Source organism: Rhinopithecus roxellana, chromosome 5, assembly GCF_007565055.1.
Source record: "Rhinopithecus roxellana isolate Shanxi Qingling chromosome 5, ASM756505v1, whole genome shotgun sequence".
Taxonomy (NCBI): Eukaryota; Metazoa; Chordata; class Mammalia; order Primates; family Cercopithecidae; genus Rhinopithecus; species Rhinopithecus roxellana.
This window is the reverse complement of record NC_044553.1, coordinates 29503189-29530090: the sequence shown is the minus strand read 5'-3', so window position 1 is coordinate 29530090 and position 26902 is coordinate 29503189. Positions and strand designations below refer to the sequence as shown.

Sequence of the window (26902 nt, the reverse complement as noted above, 5' to 3'; positions counted from 1 at the left end):
CATGTTGCCCAGGCTGGCCTCGAACTTCTGGGCTCAAGTCATCCACCTGCCTTGGCCTCCCAGAGTGCTGAGATTACAGACATGAGCCACCACACTTGGCCAAAATCATCTACTTCTTCAGGAGTTGTTTTTTTCTTTTTTCCTTCATGATTTTTAACTTAGATTATTCTTTCTGGTCTGTGGGTTTAGCTGAATGCTCCTATCTTCTGAATCTAGCCAATTCATGAGATCTAGGAATTCTACTTCGTGAGTTATTTATCCCCCACTTCTCCCATTTCTGATCCTATCAGTATAGCTGTGTCAGTGGTCTCCTTGGATGTCAAAAGTTTTTGCATAGAATCAAAACATAAAGGCAATTTGGTTAATGGTTATAAAAAATTCTGCTACTGTATGTAATAATACTTGTTACTTTCTAAATAGAGTCTCCTGTTTAGAAATGATTGTAATTTATGTAACATTAGTGGATGTTTGAACTTCTAGATAGACTTTTAAATTCTATCTTGTGAAAAAGGAAGAAGTTCCAATTTGTGTCCAAAATATCATAGACATTAAAAGCCTTTAAAGCCAATTTAAGTCAGTACTGAGTTTAAGATTTTTAAGTCAAGGTCAGAGGAAGGAACTTAGATGTGGAAACTTTGTTTTGAGATGTTGATTCTTTTTTTTTTTTTTTTTTTTTTTTTTTTTTTTTTTTTTTTGAGACGGAGTCTTGCTCTGCCTCCCAGGCTGGAGTGCAGTGGCCGGCTCTCAGCTCACTGCAAGCTCCGCCTCCCGGGTTGACGCCATTCTCCTGTCTCAGCCTCCCGAGTAGCTAGGACTACAGGCGCCCGCCTCGTCGCCCGGCTGGTTTTTTGTATTTTTTTTTTTTTTAGTAGAGACGGGGTTTCACCGTATTAGCTAGGATGGTCTCGATCTCCTGACCTCGTGATCCACCCGTCTCGGCCTCCCAAAGTGCTGGGATTACAGGCTTGAGCCACCGCGCCCGGCCTTGAGATGTTGATTCTATGAAGGCCTATGGTTAGGAGTATAGACTCTGGCTGGAGTCAGACTGCCAAGGTTTAAATCTCTGCTCTGCTACTTTCTGGCTGTCTTATTCTAGTCAAGTTATGTAACCTCTCTACTGCTCAATTTCTCATCTGAAAAGTAGGAATAATAAGAATACTTGCCACGCCTGTAATCCTAGCATTTTGGGAGGCTGAGGCAGGCAGATCATGAGGTCAGGAGTTCAAGACCAGCCTGGCCAACGTGGTGAAACCCCATCTCTACTAAAAATACAAAAATTAGCGAGGCATGGTGGCAGGCACCTGTAATCCCAGCTACTCAGGAGGCTGAGGCAGGAGAATCGCTTGAACTCGAGAGGTGGAGGTTGCAGTGAGCCGAGATCATGCCATTGCACTCCAGCCTAGGTGACAAAGCAAGACTCCATCTCAAAAAAAAAAAAAAAAAAAAGAATACTTGCCTCAGGATTATAAAAACTAAAAGAGATAATCTGTGTAAGGTGCTTGGCATTAAATGCCTGACACTTAGGTACCCAGTAAATTTTAACTAGCAGTACTCAGTATTTTGAGCACTTAGCACGTGATAAGCACCATGCCCATGCACACCATAGGCAGTTTGTAGAAGAAAATAGTGTTTACACCTATTGCTGTGATGCTTACTGAAGTGTATTCATGTTTCTGTGGACTCCTCATCTAACATGAATACATGAAACAGCTGTAGTTTCTTTATAAAAACCTCTAGCTCATGAAGCTCCTTATAGCACATCTTATGGTTACTACTTGTTTGCTATATGCTATTTGCCTCCTGTTTGTGACTTTATTATCTCAGCTAGGTGCTAAGCCCTTCACAAACCAGCACTGTACATAAAAGTCTTCTTATACCACTAACAGTTATTGAATGGGTACTGGTCAAAGTGTTTATTAATAAAAATAACCATGGAAAGTATAATCTTATTTAAAATAGGTTAAGAAATGGGAGTTTTTCAGAAAGAACCTACAACTGGAAAAATCATGGTATTAAGGGCAGCTGAACATAAAATTGTATTAATATGATAACTAGGCCAGGCGCAGTGGCTCATGCCTGTACGCTTGTAATCCCAGCACTTTGGGAGGCTGCGGTGGGTGGACTACCTGAGGTCAGGAGTTTGAGACCAGCCTGGCCAACATGGTGAAACGCCGTCTCTACCAAAAATACAAAAATTAGCCAGGCGTGGTGGCGCATGCCTGTAATCCCAGCTACTTGGGAGGCTGAGGCAGGAGAATTGCTTGAGCCTCGGAGACAAAGGTTGCAGTGAGCTGAGATTGTGCCACTGCACTCCAGCCTGGCCAACAGAGCAAGACTCTGTCTCAAAAAAAAAAAAAAAAAAAAGATAACTATAGCTATAAAACATAGTTGTTCTTATTCCAAAAAAGCTGCATAGTATAAAAATAATAATTGGATGATAGGGACAAAATCTCAGAACATGCCCAGAAAAACAAGACCAAGAAAGGGAGGAGAATATAAATGTGTCAGATTTTGTGCTTGTTTTTTGAGATAGTCTTGCTCTGTTGCCCAGGCTGGAGTGCAATGGTGCGATCTCAGCTCACTGCAACCTCCGCCTCCTGGGTTCAAGTGATTCTCATTCTTCAGCCTCCTGAATAGCTGGAGTTACAGGCGTGCGGCACTACGCATGGCTAATTTTTGTATTTTTAGTAGAGATGGGGTTTCTCCATGTTGGCCATGTTGGTCTTGAACTCCTGACCTCAAGTGATCTGCCCGCCTTGGCCTCCCAAAGTGGCTGGAATTATAGATGTGAGCCACCACACCTGGCCAAATGTGCCAAATTTTTAATATTTCTGCGTGATAGGGGAGATGGTTGTAATTATTTGAAATTTAAATAATTTAAAATGTTTAATTTTTAAGTTAATAAGTTGAGGAATGTAAGTTTAAATATATCATTTAAAGATATGAAAACAACCACTATTAGATATGAAACTAGACTCGGCTACATATTCTAAGGAACGGGAGGAAAGTACAAGGGAAGTTTGGAGGGTTATGCCTTTCAAGGTAGCATAGGAATTCCTTTAAATTACTAATGAAAAACTGTTTTTCTTCCAGACAAGATGAACCTTCCAATAGCAACCAAGAAATAAACTCTGATGACAGACGACCCCAATGGAGACGAGAAGACCGAATTCCTTACCAAGACAGAGAGAGTTACAGTCAGCCTGCATGGCATCATCGTGGACCTCCACAGCGGGATTGGAAGTGGGAAAAAGATGGCTTTAATAATACTAGGAAAAACAGCTTTCCACATTCTTTGAGGAATGGTGGTGGGCCAAGAGGACGTTCCGGGTGGCATAAGGGTGTTGCAGGAGGCTCCTCGACTTGGTTTCACAACCATAGTAATTCTGGAGGTGGTTGGCTTTCAAATAGCGGAACAGTAGATTGGAATCATAATGGTACAGGAAGGAATTCCAGTTGGCTTTCTGAAGGAACAGGTGGCTTTTCCAGTTGGCATATGAACAACAGTAACGGAAACTGGAAATCCAGTGTACGTAGTACAAATAATTGGAATTACAGTGGCCCTGGAGACAAATTTCAACCAGGCAGAAACAGAAATTCTAACTGTCCAATGGAAGACATGACTATGCTATGGAACAAGAAATCTAGTAAGTCAAACAAATACAGTCAGGACAGATATAATTGGCAGCGGCAAGAAAATGACAAACTTGGTACAGTTGCCACATATAGAGGTCCTTCTGAAGGATTTGCAAGTGATACATTTCCTTCAGAAGGCTTACTCGACTTCAATTTTGAGCAGCCGGAAAGCCAAACCACTAAACAAATAGACACTGCTACTTCCAAAGTTAGTGGAAAGAATGGCAGTGCGGCAAGGGAAAAGCCTCGTCGCTGGACGCCTTACCCTTCCCAGAAGACTCTGGATTTACAGTCGGGATTGAAAGACGTCACTGGTAACAAGTCAGAAATGATAGAGAAACCTCTCTTTGATTTTAGCTTGATAACTACAGGAATACAGGAGCCCCAAAGTGATGAAACACATAATTCCCCAACACAGAAAACACAAAAAGAAATGCATACTGGATCTCTTAATCACAAGGCCTCTTCTGATTCTGCTGCTTCCTTCGAGGTGGTGAGACAGTGCTCCATTACGGAAAAACCTGAACAAGAGCATGCCCCAAATAAAATGCCGTCATTGAAATCCCCACTCCTTCCATGTCCAGCCACTAAATCATTTCCTCAAAAGCAAGATCCAAAGAATACCTCAAAAAACACCAAAACAAATTTTTTTTCCTCTGGAGAACACTCAGATCCCTCGAACAAGCCCTCTGCAGAAGATAACCATGGTCCTTACATATCCAAACTGCGTAGTTCATGTCCTCATGTTTTAAAAGGGAATAAAAGTGCATTTGGCTCTCAAAAGCAATCTGGTGACAATTTAAATGATACATTACGAAAGGCCAAAGAGGTGCTACAGTGTCATGAGTCATTGCAAAATCCACTTCTTAGCACTTCTAAAAGGACCAGGAACTATGCAAAAGCAAGTAGAAATGTAGAAGAATCTGAAAAAGGGTCTTTGAAAATTGAGTTTCAAGTGCATGCACTAGAAGATGAAAGTGATGGAGAGACATCTGACACGGAAAAGCAGGGAACAAAAATTGGAACCCTAGGTTCTGCAACTACAGAATTGTTATCCGGCAGCACTCGTACTGCTGATGAGAAAGAGGACGACGACCGAATCCTGAAGACTTCTAGAGAACTATCCACTTCCCCATGTAATCCCACAGTTCACCAGAAAGAATCTGAATTGCAAATGACATCTGCAGCCAGTCCACACCCTGGCTTATTGCTAGACTTGAAAACCTCTCTGGAAGATGCGCAGGTTGACGACTCTGTTAAATCTCATGTACCTTACGAAACAGAAGGCTTTGAGAGTACTAGCTTGGATGCAGAGCTTCAAAAAAGTGACATCAGTCAGCCCTCGGGCCCTCTCCTGCCTGAACTAAGTAAGCTTGGCTTTCCTGCCTCACTTCAGAGGGATCTAACCCGGCACATTAGTTTGAAAAGCAAAACTGGAGTGCACCTTCCTGAGCCAAACCTCAATAGTGCCCGCCGCATTCGCAATATTAGCGGTCACCGAAAGAGTGAGACAGAGAAGGAGTCTGGGCTCAAGCCAACCCTACGGCAGATTCTAAATGCATCTCGGAGAAATGTCAACTGGGAACAGGTCATTCAGCAAGTATCCAAGAAAAAGCAAGAGCTGGGCAAAGGCTTACCCAGGTGTGTGCTGCTTTTCAGTGTCTTTTTTTTTTTTTCCCCTCGCTTTCTTTTAAAGTAACCCTTTGACCCTGATCAAGAGATTCTACTTGTTTCATTTAATTAAATGTTTGCCAACAATATCTGTTGTAGATGTCTTGATTTAATATCAAATAGTGACTGATACTCTATGACAGATGGAATAAAGTATTTCCTAGCAGAGAGTGCAGGTTGAAATGGAAGCACACCTACTTGAGAAACAAGATGGTGACGTAAGAAAAAAGTCATCACTTTGTAGGGGTAAAATCCATCACTTTATAGGGGTAGAAAACGACAATATAAAAATGTAGAGCTATAGATCTGTGTCTTTTTCTAGACCTTAATTTTGGAATGCGTGCTGTAACTTTTAAATAGAACTGTTCTCATTACCTTTTACTTGGAACCTACGAATAGTTAGCTTTTCTGTATGTACTCTGGGCATTGTATTTATTACTACAACATGCTTTCTCTTGAGCACTTGTGTAATATTTTGGCTCTTCATCTTATGTTGAGGTACTAGACTTTTCTGAATGGTAAAACAGTGTTCAACATAGGCTTGCTCCTTGAAAGTCATAACTCTGCTGCTCGATGATACAGTTCTCCAGGCTTCAGGGGCATTTCCGTACTTGTTGAAATAATGGATTTGTGTTCCCCCACTTTCTTTTTCCCCACACCCTGTGAGTAGCACTTGAAATTATCAGTATAAAGCACCCGTAAATGCTCAATAAAAGGTTTTTTTTTTGTTTTGGTTTGGTTTGTTTGCTTTTAAAAATTATATGTCATATGTATTATTATAGATTTAGAGCTCCATATGAAATAAAACTCACTTTTTACTCCCTCAAATATATTATTGTAGCCATATACAAACCTCTAATCTGGTACTTGTCACAACATTATATATATATATATATATATATATATATATATATATATATATATATATATATTTTTTTTTTTTTTTTTTTTTTTTTTTTTTTTTTTGAGACGGAGTTTTGCTCTGCCACCCAGGCTGGAGTGCAGTGGCGCGATCTCAGCTCACTGCAAGCTCCACCTCCCGGGTTCCCGCCATTCTCCTGCCTCAGCCTCCCGAGTAGCTGGGACTACAGGTGCCCGCCACGTCGCCCGGCTAGTTTTTTGTATTTTTAGTAGAGACAGGGTTTCACCATGTTAGCCAGGATGGTCTCGATCTCCTGACCTCGTGATCCGCCCGTCTCGGCCTCCCAAAGTGCTGGGATTACAGGCTTGAGCCACCGCGCCCGGCCACAACATAATATATTTATATCTGTATCACTTACTAGACTGTGAGCTCCTTGAGGACAAGAACCACCTTCCTTTTTATAACCTCAGTGCTTAAGAGAGCCTGGCACATTAAAAAATAATGCCTCTCCCAATAACCATATCCAATTTATGTTTTCATTTTTTCTTTCTTCCTTAAGGTTTGGCATAGAAATGGTACCCCTTGTTCAAAATGAACAAGAAGCCTTAGATTTGGATGGTGAACCTGATCTGTCCAGTCTAGAAGGATTCCAGTGGGAAGGCGTTTCCATTTCCTCATCCCCTGGCTTGGCAAGAAAGCGAAGCCTTTCTGAGAGCAGCGTGATCATGGACAGAGCTCCTTCTGTGTATAGCTTCTTCAGTGAGGAAGGTACAGGCAAAGAAAATGAGCCCCAGCAGATGGTTTCACCTAGTAACTCATTGAGGGCTGGACAGAGTCAGAACGCAACCATGCACCTCAAACAAGAAGTGACACCTCTGGCTGCCTCCCTCCGAACAGGTGAAAGGGCTGAAAGTGTTGCTACCCGAAGGCGACATAGTGCACAATTACCTTCTGACGATATAATACCTTTGATGCATTCGGCAAAAGACTTGAACAGCCAGGAGAGGTCTATGCCACCTTCAGAGAGTCAGAATTCCCAAGAGAGTAATGGAGAAGGAAACTCTCTGTCATCAAATGCATCCTCAGCCCTTGCGATCTCCAGTTTAGCGGATGCAGCCACAGATAGTAGCTGTACCTCTGGTGCTGAACAAAATGATGGCCAAAGTATTAGAAAGAAACGAAGAGCCACTGGAGTGAGTATAATTCCCTCTGCTTTTTGTAGAACATCGCATGTGGCAAGTTAGTTGCTTATTAAAAAAGCTTCAACTGTTTTTCTTGGGTGTCTGGGATTGTGATTCTCTCAACTTCTAGAAGAATTGTGAGGTTCTTACTTTCATCCTACTGGTTTCTTACACTGAGTAATTCTGCTAAATTAAATGTAATCTAATATGAATGTACAGTACCAGGAAAATATGAAGTCATATCTAAAACCAGTGTCCAAGCCAATGATTCTTTGTATCACCTGACCAAGGATCAGTCACATCTTTAGCTGTAACTCAATCTGTTTTCATAGATGCATTCTGCACTGCTGCTGAAGAAAGGCGTTCTACTGTTGTAGAGCATGGATGATTGCTGGATTCAGGAGTACTAGGCTTAACACTAAGATGGTTTTAATACTATTAGAGTGCGTATATATGAACAGAGTATAGAAATATTTTTAGTCTGTGTAACTCTGTCCTTCGTCATTCAGTTACCCAACCTGGCCTTTAAGAATCTTTTATTTCACTGATAGCACTTCTGCTCTTCCGGCAATTCTGCCGCTAATACTGCTTAACCCTCTCGGTATCCCTTTCTGGAAAGAAAGAGGTGCTGGTAGTGAGATAGTTGGGGATCTGGCAATGTGAAAAAAAAAATGGGTTCTTCTCTTCATTATTTATTTGTTTATTTTATAATGTTTTAAAACTTATGTTAGAGACAAGGTCTCACAATGTAGTCCAGACTGCTCTGGAACTCCTGGACTCGAGCAGTCCTCCTGCCTCAACCTCTCAAGTATTGGGGACTACAAGCATGTGTCACTGTGCTGGGCTTCTCTCATTTACTACTGAGGTGATAAACATAGTAGTTAAGGTCATGAATTTTAGGCTTGCTTCAAATTGCAATTCTGCTCCTTTGAGCTAGATGCTATATGTAGTGGATGTTATTGGATGACTTAAAATACACTTCAAGCTGAGGAATTGTCCTATGACAAAGAGCTTGTCTCGTGGACTGTTAAGCTTTTTGTTGTACAGGTTTTCTTGCTGAAATTTAAAGTAGAAACTATGCCAAGTTATAAATATATATATTGATACATATAACTGGCTTTGTCAGTACTTCTACTTGTGCCTTACTACACCAAGACGGAATGCTTTGTCTGACCTCCATGGGCTTTCCTACCTCTAGGATGCTAGAAGGCACTTCACCCTGGATTCTTTTTTTTCTTTCTTTCTTCTTGAATCAGATATGTTTATTGAACTGAAATTTGAGTTTGTACCATGTGCGTGAGACTCCTATGATCATGTTAGAGATGGTAGCAATAGTGAGGAACAGCGTACGGCTATCTTCAAATTGATTCCTTTTGCTCCTCTTGGATAATGGCTTTTACACATTGGATTTTATGCAGTTTTCTTTATCGCTCCAGGATGGATCTTCTCCTGAACTCCCAAGTCTTGAGAGAAAAAATAAAAGAAGGAAAATTAAAGGAAAAAAAGGTATGGTACAGAATATTTTGGGAGAAAGAAGTTGGTGTTTTTTGTTTCATTTTTTGGGTTTTTTTGGTAACCTCCCAACTCTTGGGCTCAAGCAATCCTCTTCTCTCAGCCTCCCGAGTAGGTAGGACTACTGGTGTGCGATAACACACTAATTCTTTTTATTTTTTTGTAGAGACAGGGTCTAGCTATATTGCCCAGGCTGGACTCAAACTGCTGGGCTCCAGTGATCCTCTCACCTTGGTCTCCCAAAGTGTTGGGATTACAGGTGTAAGCCACTGTGTCCAGCCCCAAGAGGTTCTTGTAGCAGTTCAGTGTTTGTACAACTTGACACAGAGCATAGCTTGTCATTTATCAAACACTGATTGTCCATTGACTTTTTTTGGACATTTTTGTTGCCTTGCTTAAGAGGAAAGAAAAGTTTGATTTCCTAATACATCCAGTTACAACTGTAGAAGAAATATATGATGTCACATAGACTTGTAAGCCAAGGTTAGTATATCACTGGGACAATATAAAGCCAGAAAATCTCCTTAAGCCTTTTCGGTGGGATAAAACATGTTGGCCCTCTTGGTCATGTATAGCCATTTCTCTCACTTTCTGTTTTTGAGGCATGTTGGTTGCTTCCCCGCTGCCCTACCTCCACACTCCCTTCCTTGGTTGTTTTTCTAAAGTGAATTATGGAAAGAAGTTATTAACATTGCTCCCTCATGGATATATTTCTGTGATTCCTGCTTTTCCTTGACTCTAACCCAGTTCTAGTATAACGGCTAGTCCCGGAAGTGATTGGATGAGGCTTGAGTGAGTGGATGTGATGGATAAGGGAGGAGTCAAGGACAACCCACATTTCTGGCTGGACCAACCAGATGGATCATATGTAGAGCTAGAAAGCTCCATGAGAGGAGCAGATTGAGAATAGAGAAAGGTGATGAATTCCCTCAGGGATTCTTTGACTTAAAGGACCTTTGAGATAACCTAGCTAGAAATATCATAGTCTGTAGTTGGCTATGTGGGTGTGGAGCTTAAGGGAGAGGTCCTGGCATATTGAATAGGAAACAGACAAACCCAATGATGGTAAATACATACACAGAACATTTTATTCAAAGTAAGTTAAGTGTACTATTTCACAGCTGTATTTTCTTCAGGAAGTCTTCTCTAATAAAAACAATTTTTAAGTCAACTGACAGACTAAATATGGATTGGAAAGAGAGTGCAAGCAGTCTAGGTCCAGAGTCCAATCTAAGCAGAAGTCCTTTGTGAAGACAGTGGTAGGTAAAGGAATAATGGGAAATGAGACCTAGAAATAGATGGTTTGCATGGGACAGATTTCACCTGGAAAGGCAGTGGTGGAAGGTGGTGATCAGATGAGACAGAATGATGTGGTGGACCCTGGAGCTTATGAGACTCCTCCATCTTAGCAGGTGTCACTTTTGGTTCCTAGCTTTGATATCATTGTGGTTGACTAAATGTTTTGTGAATTTCCAGTGACCTATTGAGGAATACATAAAGTCTTATCCTAAATAGTGGGAATAGTTCAATCTTGTGAGGAGCTGTGTGATGAGATGGAAATCTCTAGTATTAACCTGAACCTTGTGGTTTCTTTTGGCAGAACGTTCTCAGGTTGACCAGCTGCTGAATATTTCTTTAAGGGAGGAAGAACTTAGTAAGTCATTGCAGTGCATGGATAACAATCTTCTGCAAGCCCGTGCAGCCCTTCAGACAGCTTATGTGGAAGTTCAGAGGCTACTTATGCTCAAGCAGCAGGTAACAGCATGTGGAGGATTTAATAAAAATGGATCATCTCTGAAATCATGTTTTGTCCTGCCAAACCCATGGCTGGAGTCACCCCAAAAGCAGTGGCAGGGGAGTTTCCACAAGGGAAGTGCCCAGACTGTGCCTAATGGGGGACAGCTAGGATTCCAAAGAAAGAAGCACGAAATGCCAGGGTGATGAGTCCAAAGCATTTATTAGGAGAGCTTACTTACAGAGTAGGCTGCAGCAGTCCCGACAAGGGACAGCAAGAAAGGGGTGTTCTCCCTAGGTGTATCCACAGCCAGCGGGCGGGATGTGGAGTTTATACGAGGGTTTAAGGAATTCGGCTCCGGGCCAGGGCCAATTTCTTTCAGTGTTTTGGGCAACAACCTAGATACTTTTATCAGTGCCTGGGAATCGTCAAGGCCCCAGGGCGGGGTTCAGGCCTGCTGGGGAAACCTGCAGCTGGCTGGGTCACAGCAGTCAAAACACTGATTTTTGGTCAAGGACATGGAAGAAAAGTGGGGAGACCTAGAGGACCCTACAAGTTGGATTTCAAAATGCTTAATAAAATACTTTATTTTTAGATAACTATGGAGATGAGTGCACTGAGGACCCATAGAATACAGATTCTACAGGGATTACAAGGTATTCAGAGGGCATCTGATGGATAGCTTGTTACTTTTTTGTTCTGTTTTTTTTTTGTTTGTTTGTTCGTTTTTTTAGACAGAGTCTTGCTCTATCCCCCAGGCTGGAGTGCGGTGGTGCAATCTCTGCTCACTGCAACCTCTGCATCCCGGGTTCAGGTGATTCTCGTGCCTCAGCAGTTGATTAGCTGGAATTACAGGTGCCCACCCCACCGCCAGCTAATTTTTGTATTTTTAGTAGAGACAGGGTTTCACCGTGTTGGCCAGACTGGTCTCGAATTCCTGACCTCAGGTGATTCGCCTGCCTCAGCCTCCCAAAGTGCTGGATTACAGGCGTGAGCTACTGCACCAGGCCTTTTTGTTCTCTTTGAGGGGAATGAAAAATAGTCATGAAAAGGTCATGTTATTTGTCTCCTGTCTCCTTGGTTTCATCCTTTTTTGTTTTTTTGAGACAGGGCCTTGCTCTGTCACTCAGGCTGGAGCGCAGTGGCATGATCACGGCTCATTGCAGCCTCAACCTCCTGGGCTCAAGCGATCATCCCACCTCACTCCCCCCAGTAGCTGGGACTACAGATGTGTGTCACCATGACTGGTTATTAAAATTTTTAACTTAATTTTATAAAGCTATAATTTAAAATCGTAAAAATTTAAAGGTTATAAAAATTATAAAAAGTTATATAAAATTATAAAAAGTTACAAAAATTTAAAAAATGTTTTTATAGAGATGGGATCTCCCAGTGTTTCCCAGGATAGTCCCAAACTCCTGGGCTCAAGCAGTCCTCCTAACTTGACCTCCCAAATGGTTAGGATTACAGGCCTGAGCCACCACGCCTGGCCAGTTTCATCCTTCTATAGTAAGGTCTGTAGATGGTGCATCCCAAAAATGTTTAGCAACAGACAATATGTTTTAGAAAGAGTTTTCATTAGGAATCAAGAGGCCTGGATTCAAATCTTCGCTCTTCCATTAGTAACCTATATAACTTTGGATAAGTCATTTAAAATTTGAAAAATTGGAATGTAGCCAGGCACAATGGCTGATGGCTGTAATCCCAGCACTTTGGGAGTCTGAGGCAGGTGGATTCCTTGAGCCCAGGCAACATGGTGAAACCCTGTCTCTACAAATAAATACAAAAGTGATTAATAATTATTAATAATTAATAATTCCAGCCTGACCAACATGGTGAAACCCCATCTCTACTAAAAATACAAAAATTAGCTGGGCATGGTGGCGGGCGCCTGTAATCCCAGCTACTCAGGACGCTGAGGCAGGCGAATCGCTCGAACTCGGGAGGCGGAGGTTGCAGTGAGCCGAGATTGCGCCACTGCACTCCAGCCTGGGCGACAGAGTGAGACTCTGCCTCAAAAAAATAATAACAATAATAACTGGGCATAGTGGCATGTGCCTATAATCCCAACTGCTTGGGAGGCTGAGGCACAGGATTGCTTGAGTCCATGCACTGCAGCCTGGGTGACAAAGCGAGACCCTATCTAAAAAAAATGTTGATGCGTATTCTGTCTGTATCCTTGGTGGTTGTAGAGATTATATTCTCTATATTTCGGAGAATTATGACAGACTATGCTAATATACTTACTAACTTAAAATTCTTTTTTTTTTTTTTTTTTTTTTTTTTTTGAGACGGAGTCTCGCTCTGTCGCCCGGGCTGGAGTGCAGTGGCCGGATCTCAGCTCACTGCAAGCTCCGCCTCCCAGGTTCACGCCATTCTCCTGTCTCAGCCTCCCGAGTAGCTGGGACTACAGGCGCCCACCACCTCGCCCGGCTAGTTTTTTGTATTTTTTAGTAGAGACGGGGTTTCACCGTGTTAGCCAGGATGGTCTCGATCTCCTGACCTCGTGATCCGCCCGTCTCGGCCTCCCAAAGTGCTGGGATTACAGGCTTAAGCCACCGCGCCCGGCCTAAAATTCTTTTCTAATATTTAAATATACAAATTAGCTCAGAAACAAATGACTTTTCAGATAACATTTTTGCATTTCTATGTATGTCTGTTTCCCATTCTAGAAACATATGAACCTTCTGAGCACCCAGACCAGGTTCCCTGTAGCATCACACGAGAACGAACGAACAGTAGATCTCAAACATCCATTGATGCGGCACTGCTGCCTACTCCCTTTTTCCCACTTTTTCTGGAGCCTCCATCTTCCCATGTGTCTCCATCACCCACCGGAGCCTCTCTTCAAATAACCACATCTCCTACTTTCCAAACCCATGGCAGTGTCCCTGCTCCAGACTCATCAGTTCAGATTAAACAAGAGCCCATGTCTCCTGAACAAGATGAGAATGTGAATGCTGTGCCACCAAGCTCTGCCTGCAATGTGTCCAACGAACTACTGGAAGCTAATAGTATGTAAGCTTTTCTCTGGGTTAAGGGCATCCCAGTAGTGGGACTGGGGCATTTTTATATGAGTGATATAAGCCATACTTGCTCATTAAAACTAAAATGAGCAAATACAACTAATTTTTCACTGAAATTCTCTTCATATATACAGGAGGATTCTTTTAAAATATTTTAGAGAATGTAATTTAAATATCAGTCATTTTCTATCATTTCCTATTATCTAGGGTTAGAGCTGACTTTGTATTAACACCCCACAAGGTTCCATTTATTAGGATAAGTATAAAATTTGTTTTGTGTGAAATAAATGGGGTTGAAGTTAATTCAACCAATTTTCTAAATAAGGTCTATCCTCTGAATTTCTTTGCACTTAACTGTCTATATAATCTCAAATACAAACCAGGATTAATATAAGCTTGAGAGGCAGGTGGCCATGATGGGGTTTGGAATCATCTACTAAGAACTTTGTGTTGAGAAATAGCCAGGGTTTTCACTCTTTTCAAAAAATAACACTTACCTGGTTATCATCTGAGAATATGTCTAAGCTGTGTAAAATCCTGGTAGAAGTTTGCATTACCACAGTGGTGCTGTATTTGAAAGTTAAGTCCAACAAACGCATTGTGTGGTTTCCTGAGGAAAAGCAGAAAGTCTAAAAAATTACTCTAGATTTTACTACCAGTACTGTGTTGCAATATTAATCTAGATGTTAGTATCAAATGTATAGCTTATTTGTTTATTGAGACAGAGTCTCACTCTGTCACTCAGGCTGGAGTGCGGTGGCACAATCGCAGCTCACCACAGGCTTGACCTCCTGGGCTCAGATGAACCTCCCACCTCAGCCTCCGGAGTAGCTAGGACTACAGACGCCTGCCACCATGCCCGGCTCATTTTTGTATTTTTTTTTTTTTTTTGTAGAGATTCACCATGTTACCCAGGCTGGTCTTGATCTCCTGGGCTCAAGTGATCCACCCGCCTTGGACTCCCAAAGTGCTTAGATTATAGGTGTGAGCCACTGTGCCTGGCTTAACATATATATATATATTTATATATATATGCAGTTTTTTTTTTTTTAAGACAGAGTTTCACTTTTTGTTGTCCAGGCTGGTGTTCAGTGGCATCCTCTTGGCTCACTGCAACGTCCGCCTCCCAGGTTCAAGTGATTGTGCTGTCTCAGGCTCCCGAATAGCTGGGATTACAGGCGCCCACCACCATGCCCAGCTAATTTATGTATTTTTAATAGAGACAGAGTTTCACCATGTTGGCCAAGCTGGTCTTGAACTCCTGACCTTGAGTGATCTGCCCTGTTCCTCAGCCTCCCAAAATGCTTGGATTACAGACGTAAGCCACCGTGCCCAGCCCGTAGCATATTTTTAAAAATTATTTTAAATTTTTGTGGGTACATAGTAGGTGTATATATTTATGGATTACATGAAATATTTTGGTACTATTTTTCATATTACATATTATTTCAATCTTTCTTAAATCATGTTTTTGTGTTTACATGTAGAACTTATACAAAGGAGCAATCATATATAACCTGACTTTCCATTTAATATATCATGATTTTTCTATCATAAAAATAATTTATCTAAAATATTTTATATTACAAGTTGCATAATATTTGAATAGTTGCATAATTTGGATATACAATAATTTATGTGGTGAATCTTTTTTGAATAGTTTTCTAACTTTTTTCATATTCTGTATAACACTGCATTGTATATGTCTTTGAGTACATCTGTGATTATTTCATCACTTTTAATTCCTAGACATGAAGTGTCAAAGGAAATTGACATTTCTAAGTCAGCAAATATTTTAACTACTAAAGTGTAGCTAAATTGGATGGGTGTGGATAATGAAAACTTCAAAGAAATAAAAGTAAAAGAACTTCAGCTAAGTAGACATTTAAGTGTCTGCTAAGAATAAAACACAATGTTAAATGTGTGGACATTTAAAACAAGAAAAAAGATTAATAGAAACAGTCCCTCCCCACAAGGAGCTTTTGTAGGGAATAAGACACACAGTGTCTGTGACATTCACACAAGGCAGAGGGTAGTAAGTGCTGTCATAGGAGTGTATGTAGGTGATGGGAAACTGAGGGGTGAGATACCAGCTGAAACAGTCATGGTTTTGTGAACATCTTACTGAAATATTTGGTAGAGTTTCAGTCAGTGATAAATTGCAGCAAACACAAAAAAGGATGCAATAATTTTTTTCCTCTCAATTCAGGAGAGATCAGTGACAGTTGTCCAGTTTATCCAGTCATCACTGCTAGATTGTCCTTATCAGAGTCAACAGAAAGTTTCCATGAGCCTAGCCAAGAACTGAAGTTTTCTGTGGAGCAAAGAAATACCAGAAACAGAACTCTCCCTCTTCCCAATCAGCTGGTCTTTTTAGCATAAATAAATAAGGGGAAGAGCCAACCAGAGGCAATAGTGGGTCTGAAGCCTGTACCAATTCTTTTCTAAGATTGTCTTTTGCTTCAGAAACCCCTTTGGAAAAGGAACCCCACTCTCCAGCTGACCAGCCTGAACAACAGGCAGAATCCACTTTGACATCAGCTGAGACTAGGGGAAGCAAGAAAAAGAAGAAACTTCGGAAGAAGAAAAGTCTACGGGCTGCCCATGTTCCTGAGAATAGTGACACTGAACAGGATGTTTTGACTGTTAAACCCGTAAGGAAAGTAAAAGCTGGAAAGTTAATTAAAGGGGGGAAAGTAACAACCTCCACTTGGGAAGACAGCAGGACTGGTCGGGAGCAAGGGAGTGTCAGAGATGAGCCAGATAGTGACTCGTCTCTGGAAGTCCTAGAAATTCCTAATCCTCAGTTAGAAGTAGTAGCCATTGATTCTTCAGAATCAGGAGAAGAGAAACCAGACAGCCCATCTAAAAAGGATATTTGGAACTCTACAGAGCAAAACCTGCTAGAAACTTCTCGTTCTGGGTGTGATGAAGTTAGCTCGACCAGTGAAATTGGCACTCGCTATAAAGACGGCATCCCTGTAAGGTAAGAGTATTGTATTGGTCCAGTCAGAAGAACTTTCACCAACTTTATTTTTTTTTAATAGAATTTTAAATTATGAATCAGAATTTATTTAAAAATCAAAATTTACGTGAATGCAGCAGGGATTGTGGACATGGAAAAATTAAAGCTCAGCAGTAGAGATTTTCTGCTTTCTCTTTTGACTGTGTTATAAATATTCACTCTGCTTTTATTTCCCTTCCTTTAGAAATTTCAGATGGAAAAACTAATTTTTTTTTTTTTTTTTTTTTTTGAGACGGAGTCTTGCTCTGTCGCCCGGGCTGGAGTGCAGTGGCCGGATCTCAGCTCACTGCAAGCTCCGCCTCCCGGGTTTATGCCATTCTCCTGCCTCAGCCTCCGGAGTAGCTGGGACTACAGGCGCCCGCCACCTCGCCCGGCTAGGTTTTTGTATTTTTAGTAGAGACGAGGTTTCACCGTGTTAGCCAGGATGGTCTCGATCTCCTGACCTCGTGATCCACCCATCTCGGCCTCCCAAAGTGCTGGGATTACAGGCTTGAGCCACCGCGCCCGGCCAAAAACGAATTTCTTATATCGTTACTACTTTGCCCATTGTTTAGAAAAATCCTTTGAGTCAGGAAATTTTTACTTTTGCTACCCGCCCTGTTCACACAGATGCTGAGAACACTTTTGCTATTATTTTGTAGTGTGGCAGAAACTCAGACTGTGATCTCTTCCATAAAAGGATCAAAGAATTCTTCAGGTATTTGCTGTTCAGTTTTATTTAAATTAACCACAGAATTAAAAGCCTTGTAAATATTAAAGCCAGAATTTAAACCTACTTAAATATATTTATAGAATAAGAGAATGGGGAGGGGTTTATCACCAAGAGGATTGCCTTGATCAACAGTTCTGCTATTCTTAAAACCTCAAAGCCTGGTCTTTCAGATTCTTATTCTCATCTGTCTTATTGATTGATTGATTGATTGATTGATTGTAACGGAGTCTTGCTTTGTCACCTAGGCTGGAGTGCAGTGACATCTCTGCTCACTGCAACTTCCACCTCCCAGGTTCAAGCAATTCTCCTGCCTCAGCCTCCCAAATAACTGGGACCACAGGTGCACGCCATCATGCCTGGCAAATTTTTTTTTGTATCTTTAGTAGAGACCAGGCTGGTCTCCAACTCCTGGCCTCAAGTGATCCTCACGCCTTGGCCTCCCACAGTGCTGGGATTACAGGTGTAAGCCATCATGCCTGGCCCTTCTAATCTGTCTTATCCAGCTCCCTTATCTATTCAACTAATTAGTATTAAGGTTTCATTGGCTTTAAGGATATTTGCTTTCAGAAGGAACTGCTTAAGGAATACTACCTTACTCAAAGAAATAACTGTTTGGAAGTGTGGGAGAGGTTGGGTACCTTCCAAGTATCACTCAAAGCTTTTATTTATTTATTTATTTATTTATTTATTTATTTATTTATTTATTTATTTATTTTTGAGACAGAGTCTCACTCTGTCGCCCAGGCTGGAATCCAGTGGTGTGATCTCGGCTAACTGCAACCTCTGCCCCTGGGTTCAAGTGATTCTCCTGCCTCAGCCTCCCCAAGTAACTGGGACTACAGGCACAGGCCACCATGCCCAGCTAATTTTTGTATTTTTAGTAGAGACGGGGTTTCACCATCTTGGCCAGGCTAGTCTCAAACTCCTGGCCTCAGGTGATTCGCCCACCTCAGCCTCCCAAAGTGTTGAGATTACAGGTGTGAGCCACCACACCCAGCCCAAAAGCTCACTATATAATTACCTATCTTTTTCCTAAGTGAAAGGCCTTTGCTTATTGTGCAGTCTTCATAGTGAAGATGTGTAATCAGAATTGGAATAGTCTGATAGAGGAACTAAGCTTTAAGGGGATCTACTTTTGGTTTAATCTAGGGACTGCTGTATTGTATAATAGTTCTGATTTTTGAGGGTCTTTTCAGACTCTCACAGACATGTCTCTGAAACCTCCTCTTGTTTTCCAGAAATATCTTCAGAGCCAGGAGATGATGATGAGCCCACAGAAGGAACCTTTGAGGGGCACCAAGCTGCTGTCAATGCAATTCAGATATTTGGGAACTTACTATATACCTGTTCAGCAGATAAAACTGTCCGGGTTTATAATCTGGTGGTAAGTTGATAGAACATGTAGTATGTTTTTGGTTGCAGGTTTTGGAAAATCCAGTTTGTACTCTTTTAAACAATAAAGGGAATTTGTTGGCTGTCTGGAGGAAGGGGTGGGCCTTAGATTGACTTTAGATGCATTTGATCCAGTAGCTCCGCAAGGTCATTGGGGACTTAATTTCTTTTTGTCTCTCTACTCTGCCTTCTCTGGTATCACCTCTTTCTGAAAGCTAGTTCCCCTCCTGCTCACAAGGTAAATGTCAGGAGCCGCTAGGGTCTCTTTTTCCCTCCCACCAGCACAAAAGGGTCCTGTGTTTTATTTCCTGAACGATCACCTTTGCCTGTGGCAAAAGAGGGTTGGGATTACACCAGTGGTCTTGGACTGTTCAGGTCCCAACACTGGAGTTGGTAATGGGGTCACTTGCATAGCAGCTACATAATAGAGGAGGGATGAAGTGAATATGGGGAAGTATTGGAGGAGGTATTTTCCCTGACAAGTGATTGATTACAAGTAGAGTTCGAGTTATTAAGGAGAGCAACACTTTTACACTGCCTCACACTTAGTATTATCTGATGCTTGTTACTCTCAAAAGAATTAACTTTTGAGTTTTGAATTTGAATCTGTTCATAAACTAATTATGAACAATGACAGCTTAAGAAATTTGAGGAACATGATGTTGTCTGAATGAACACCATGAAAATATTTAAAATTGCTAGAGTCAGTGAAAATTTAAAAGTTAGATGACAGACCACGAAAATGTGTTTGCTACAGGCAACAGGTATGTAGATTCCTTTAGCTTAATGATATGAGGATTAACACGAATGACTGAAAAAAGGAAGCAATGCTACCAGGATGTATAGGTGTAAGATCTAGGGGAACAGGGTATCAAAATATGTATGTGTATGTATACATGTACATTCTAAATAGATCTCAGTATGTGCACTGAGATAACATTTGGAATGTACTCGTAAGAAACAATACCAGAGGCCGGGTACAGTGGCTCACGCCTGTAATCCCAGCACTTTGGGAGGCTGAGACGGGTGGATCACGAGGTCAGGAGATCGAGACCATCCTGGCTAACACGGTGAAACCCCGTCTCTACTAAAAATACAAAAAACTAGCCAGGCGTGGTGGCGGGTGCCTATAGTCCCAGCTACTCGGGAGGCTGAGGCAGGAGAATGGCATGATTCTAAGAGGCAGAGCTTGCAGTCAGCCGAGATCGCGCCACTGCACTCCAGCCTGGGTGACAGAGCGAGACTCCATCTCAAAAAAAAAGAAAAAGAAAAAAAGAGAAACACCACCAGAACCACTAGACCTGTGATAGCACCTGATATGTTTTTGAATACCATGGTGCATTCTCACAAGCTGCTTATCAAATGCACATCTTTTGTGGGTAATTAGCTACAGTTTGGATTTGCTAGGTCCTTGGTCCATGTCAGAAAGCTTTGCCCTAAACATTAATTAAAATTCTGGCTATCTTACAGTGAATTGCCGTAAATATTTTTTGGTATGGCTCAACTAACATATACTTTCAGATACCTCATTGCCTATGACTGTTTGCTGGCATTTGGTGAACATACATTTACTGAACATCTTTTGTGTACCAGGTGCTGTTTTAGACACTGAGGATACAGCAGTAAACTGAATGTTTTAGCATCTTTTTTTTTTTTTTTGAGGAAATATATTATCTAATCCTTCTATATCTCATAAGTAATAATCTGGTCTGTGCTTAAACTTTAGAGTCGGAAATGTGTTGGTGTCTTTGAGGGCCATACCTCGAAAGTAAACTGCCTCCTGGTCACTCAGACATCCGGGAAGAACGCTGCCCTTTACACCGGCTCCAGTGACCATACCATCCGCTGCTATAATGTTAAGGTAGGTGAGTCCAGAGAAATCCAAAGTGGTTCATATTGAGTCGCTTTGTATTTACTGTGTGGAGTGGAGACACTGGCAGATGCTTCATTCTACCCACCGTCTCCTTTTCGCTTCTAAACCACGTTTAGCACATTGTTGCAGCTTTAGGTAGATATGAGACTTAGACATAAACGGTATTTCTGTCTCCACCAGTAGTTTTTCACTTCCTGCTATTAATATGCCTTCCTTGGGTCTTTGCCACAAATGTTTTGCGCATCATGTATCAAAATTAATCCTAGATAGAATAAAGAGAAAAATGTAGGCCAGGTGTGGTGGCTCACGCCTGTAGTCCCAGCACTTTGGGAGGCCGAGGTGGGCGGATGCACCTGAGGTCAGGAGCTCAAGACCAGCCTGACCAACATGGAGAAACCCCGTCTCTACTAAAAATACAAAATTAGCCAGGTGTGGTGGCACATGCCTATAATCCCAGCTACTTGGGAGGCTGAGGCAGGAGAATCACTTGAACCCAGGAGGCAGAGGTTGCAGTGAGCTGAGGTCGTGCCACTGCACTCCAACCTTGGCAACGAGAGTGAAACTCCGTCTCAGAAAAAAAAAAAAAAAAAGCAAAATGTATAAATTTTTTAAATCTGCAGAATTAGAAATGGACATCTCCTCTGAGAGTTTTTTAAACTTAAATGCACTGAAGGAAATGAGAAAATTATGTTTAAAATTGTATACAATATGTTCTTAATTTCTTTAAAAGATGGAGATACATGAAGCAGAATTTATAAGGCTATCATTAAGTTTATAACATAGATGGAATATATGTGATAACAGGAACATAAAGAAGTAGGAGGGGGCCGGGCGCAGTGGCTCAAGCCTGTAATCCCAGCACTTTGGGAGGCCGAGACGGGCGGATCACGAGGTCAGGAGATTGAGACCATCCTGGCTAACACGGTGAAACCCCCGTCTCTACTAAAAAATACAAAAAACTAGCCGGGCGAGGTGGCTGGCGCCTGTAGTCCCAGCTACTTGGGAGGCTGAGGCAGGAGAATGGCGTAAACCCGGGAGGCGGAGCTTGCAGTGAGCTGAGATCCAGCCACTGCACTCCAGCCCCGGCGACAGAGCGAGACTCCGTCTCAAAAAAAAAAAAAAAAAAAAAAGAAGTAGGAGGGGATGGAGCTGTGCTAGAACAAGGTTCTTATATTTTACTGGGAATAAGTACTAATTTGAACTAGATTGTTATAATTTTAAAAATGTAATCCCTAGAGGCACTGGCTTACAACTTGAGCGTGCATCACATTGACCTGGACAGCTTGTTAAAACACATATTACTGGTACCTACTCCCAGAGGTGTTTTTTTGTTTGTTTTTTGTATTTTTAAGAGACAGGGTCTCACCATGTTGCTCAGGCTGGTTTTGAGCTCCTGGAGTCAGGCGATCCTCTCACCTTGGCCTCCCAAAGTGCTGAGATTACAGGCATGAGCCACCACACGCAACCCTTCCCAGAGCTTCTGATCCAGTAGGCTTGGGGTCAGACTCACAAATTTACATTTCTAGGCCAGGTACTATGGTTCATATCTGTAATCCCAGTACTTTGGAAGACCAGAGCAGGAGGGTTGCTTGAGGCCAGGAGCTCAAGACCAATCTGGGCAACATAGCAAGACCCTGTCTCTATAAAAAAATAAAAATGAACTGGATGTGGTAGCTCACACTTATAGTCCTAGCTGTTCCGGAGGCTAAGGTAGGGGGATCACTTGAGCCCAGGAGTTCAAAGTTATAGTGAGCTATGATTGTGTCACTTCACTACAGCCTGGGTGTCAGAACAAGAGCCTACCTCAAAAAAGCATAAAAATTAACCAAAACAAACAAAAAGAATTTACACTTCTAATAAGGTATTATGTGATATTGATGCAGATGGTTTGAGGACCACACTTTGAGAAATACTGCCCTAGAGTAATTACTAAACTAATAATGCAAAGAGGGTCATGGGGTCAGGAGTTCGAGACCAGACTGGCTAACCTGGTGAAACCCTGTCTCTACTAAAAATACAAAAATTAGTCGGGTGTGGTGGTACACACCTGTAATCCCAGCTACTTGGGAGGCTGAGGCTGGAGAATCACTTGAACTGGGAGGCAGAGATTGCAGTGAACCAAGATCATGCCACTGCACTCCAGCCTGGGCACCAGAGCAAGACTCCTTCTCAAAAAAAAAAAAAAAAAAGAATAATACAAAGAAATTGTGCTTAGAAAGTCAATTGAGGGATTAAAATGGCAAGCGAAAAATATACTTAATACAAGAGAAGGTAGAAGGAGAAATAGAGGAATAAAAATGAGACAAATAGAAAACAAATAGCAAATTGGAGACCTAAATTTACCCGTATTTAATAATTACATTAAATGTGAGTGAACTGATACTAAAATCAAAAGGCAGAAATTGGCTGGATACAGAAGTAACATCAAAATCTTTGTTGTCTACAAGAGACACACTTTTATTTTTGAGACACGATCTTGGCCTGTCACCCTGGCTGGAGTGCAGTGGCGTGATTATAAGTCGCTGCAGCCTGGAACTCCTGGGTTCAAGTGATCCTCCTGCCTCAGCTTCCCGAGTAATTGGGATTACAGGCACACGTCACTACAGTTTGCTAATTAATTTTTTTTTTTTTTTTTTTGAGACGGAGTCTCGCTCTGTGGCCCAGGCTGGAGTGCAGTGGCCGGATCTCAGCTCACTGCAAGCTCCGCCTCCCGGGTTCATGCCATTCTCCTGCCTCAGCCTCCCAAGTAGCTGGGTCTACAGGCGCCCACCACCTCACCTGGCTAGTTTTTTTTTTTTTTTTTTTTTTAAGTAGAGACGGGGTTTCACCAGGTTAACCAGGATGGTCTCGATCTCCTGACCTCGTGATCCGCCCGTCTCGGCCTCCTAAAGTGCTGGGATTACAGGCTTGAGCCACCTCACCCGGCCTTCTTTTTTTTTTTAGAAACAGGGTCTTGCTATGTTGCCTAGACTAGTCTGAAGCTCCTGGGCACAAGCAGGCCCCCTGCTTTGGTCTCCCAGTGCTGGGATTACAGGCATGCACCACCATGCCCAGCCAAAGAGACTACTTTAAATGTAAAGACAAAATGGGTTGAAAGTAAAAGAATAAGAATGGAAGAAGATACACTATCCAAATAGTAACAGAACTGGAGTGGTTATGTTAATATTGGGCAAGTAGACTTTAAGACAAGTGACTGAGCACTGTGGCTCATGCCTACATCCCACTTTGGAAGGCTGAGGTGGGAAGATCGCTTGAGACCAGAAGTTCCAGAGCAGCCTGGGTAACATAGTGAGAGCCCATCTCTGCAAAAAATGAAAAAGTGAGGTAAGCATGGTTGTATGTACCTCTAGTCGTAGCTACTTGGGAGGTTGAGGTGAGAGGATCATTTGAGCTGAGGAATTTGAGGTTATAATGAGCTATGACAGTGCCACTGCACTCCAGCCTGGGTAACAGAGCGAGACACTATCCCTTTAAATAATGAAAAGGACAATACTACTGGAGAAAGGAGGACGTTCCATAACGATGAGTCAGCACAGCTGAAAGATATAGCAATTATAAGTACAGGTGCCTAATAACAGAACTCTAAAATATATGAAACAGTAACTGATAGAACTGAAAGGAGAAATAGACAAATTCACAATTATAGTTGGGGACATCAACAACCCTTTTTCAATAATTGATAGACTACTAAATAAAAACCATCAAGAATATATAAGAACTGAACAACACCAGCTGGATGCGGTGGCTCAGGCCTGTCATCCCAGCACTTTGGGAGGCTGAGGCGAGTGGATCACTTGAGGTCAGGAGTTCGAGACCAGCCTAGCCAACATGGTGAAACCCTGTCTCTACTAAAAATACAAAAAAATTAGGCTGGGTGTGGTGGCTTACGCCTGTAATTCATTCCACCACTTTGGGAGGCCAAGGTGGGCATATCACCTGAGGTCAGGAGTTTGAGACCAGCCTGACCAACATGTTGAAACCTCCTCATACAAAAATTAGCCAGGTGTGGTGCTCGTGCCTGTAGTCCCAGCTACTTGGGAGGCTGAGGCAGGAGAATTGCTTGAACCTGTGAGGCAGAGGTTGCAGTGAGCCAAGACTGTGCCACTGCACTCCAGCCTGGGCAACAGAATGAGACTCTGTTTCAAAAAATAAATAAAAATAAGAATACAAAAAAATGAGCCGGGCCTGGTGGTACGTGCCTATAATCCCAGCTACTCAGGAGGCTGAGGCAGGAGAATCACTTGAACCTGGGAGGTGAAGGTTGCAGTGAGCTGAGATTGCGCCACTGTACTCCAGCCTGGGCAACAGAGAAAAACTTCGTTTCAAAAAAAAAAGAACTGTACAACACCATTAACAAATAAGATCCAATTAGCATTTATAGAACACTCCACTCAAAATTGCAGAATATACATTTCTTTCAAGAATGCGCACATAGACATTCACCAGGACCTCATACTGGGCTATTCAATAAGTCTCAATCAATTTAAAAGCACCAAAATCATATGGAGTATATTCTCTAACCACAGTGACATTTATTAGAAAGCAGTAACAGAAATCTTGGAAATCCCCAAATATAGGGAGCTGAAAATAACATACTTCTAAATTATTGTGGTTCAAAGAAGGAATCACAAGGAAAATTAGAAAATATCTAACTAAATGAAAATGCAACATATCATTTGTAGGATGCAGCTAAAGCATTGCTGAAAGGGAAATCTGTATTTTTAATTGCTTCTATTAGAAAAGAAGAAAGCTTTAAAATTCAAGAAACTACAACAAGAGGCTGGGCACGGTGGCTCATGTCTGTAATCCCAGTGTCTTGGGAGGTTGCGGTAGGAGGATCCTTTGAGGCCAGGAGTTCAAGCCTAGCTAGGCAACTTGTACAAACCTGTAAAAAATTATACAAACTTGTGAAAAAAAAATTGTAAGCATATTTTGGCAAGAAATAGTCTTATATAAAAATGGGGGGAAAAGCTGTAACTTAAGATAGGACAAACATAGGTTTGGTATATGTTGTAAGGGGCTTACACCTTTAAATTCCTACAGCCAGGTGCTGTGGTTCATGCCTGTAATCCCAACACTTTAGGAGGCCAAGTCGGGAGGATCGCTTGAGCCCAGGAGTTCAAGAACAGCCTAGGCAGCATGGCGAGACCGCATCTCTCCAAAAAAAAATTTAAAAATTAACTAGGCGTGCGTGATGGCCCACGCCTGCAGTTCCAGCTACTCAGGAGGCTGCGGTGGGAGGATTCCTTGAGCCTCGGAGGTCAAGGCTGCAGTGAGCAGTAATCACGCCACTGCACTCTAGCCAGGAGACAGAGGGAGACCTTGTCTTTCAAAAAACAAAGAAATAAATACATTGACAAAAAGCAAGCAAGTCTCTTAAGAAATACAAATAACTGAAAGAAATACAGTCTTGCAAATAAATGCAAATTAAAACCGAAGTACAAGGAATACCGTTTTTACTCATAATATTAGCAAAAAATTTTTTAAAAAGCTTCTCAGTATTAAGGGTTCTAATGTGTAGTGTTTGGCATAGCAGGACTGTACACTAGTGAAAAAGATTTTGTAACCATTATTTGACATCGAGACATAACTTCATACAGTAAAGCACACAGATTTTAAGTATACAGCTTGCAGAAAAGCAGATATTTGTTTGTATAACTACCACAAAGATCAAAACATAGACCATTTCATAGCCCTGAAGCTTCCCTCAAATGCCTCCCTGGGCATAACCTTCTAAAGCTAATCACTATTTTGACTACTGTCATGGATGACTTTTGTCTGTGCTTAGCTGTCATGTCAGTATAACTATACCACATGTATTCTTTAATGTCTAGCGTTTAGCTCACCATGATGTTTGAAAATTCATCTGTATTGGTATATGTGCCAATAGTTTGTTCTTTTTTTATTACTATGTAATGTTCAATTTCCCCTATAAAGTTACAAAAGATCTCATATGGATTAACCGGAAGCAACATGAATCTTAATATTTAGACATATTCACTGTCTTTTGCTATATCTTACAATTTCGTATATGGCACTTATGTTTGTAATTTTTTCAGGGGAGAAATTGAATAATTTAAGTGACTGACTCTTTTAGGTATGAAAGAAGGCTGGGAGAGGAGATCAACGGGTTTGACAACCCACAGCTTTTCTCATCCTACCCACAGCTTGTCCCACCCTACCCAATTATAACCATCTTGATTTTAACATCTAGTGCCAAGCCCACTTAAAAAGCTACACCTGGGTCTTTAGTAGCCTTCAACAATAAGTTTTTGTT

At 41.7% G+C, this 26902-nt stretch overlaps 1 protein-coding gene across 2 annotated transcripts in view; it reads left to right on the top strand.

Moving 5' to 3' along the window:
• ZNF106 (zinc finger protein 106) overlaps window positions 1-26902 on the top strand; it is a 77571-nt gene that overhangs the window by 36572 nt on the left and 14097 nt on the right. The window contains exons 5-14 of one of the 2 annotated variants that reach the window (XM_030930422.1): window positions 3094-5277; window positions 6729-7362; window positions 8787-8856; window positions 10463-10617; window positions 11193-11253; window positions 13270-13611; window positions 16090-16609; window positions 17290-17345; window positions 18599-18744; window positions 20479-20613. In XM_030930422.1, coding sequence (XP_030786282.1) covers window positions 3094-5277; window positions 6729-7362; window positions 8787-8856; window positions 10463-10617; window positions 11193-11253; window positions 13270-13611; window positions 16090-16609; window positions 17290-17345; window positions 18599-18744; window positions 20479-20613 — 4303 coding nt within the window. The remainder of the gene's footprint in view (window positions 1-3093; window positions 5278-6728; window positions 7363-8786; window positions 8857-10462; window positions 10618-11192; window positions 11254-13269; window positions 13612-16089; window positions 16610-17289; window positions 17346-18598; window positions 18745-20478; window positions 20614-26902) is intronic. The other variant, XM_030930423.1, reaches the window with a different exon arrangement.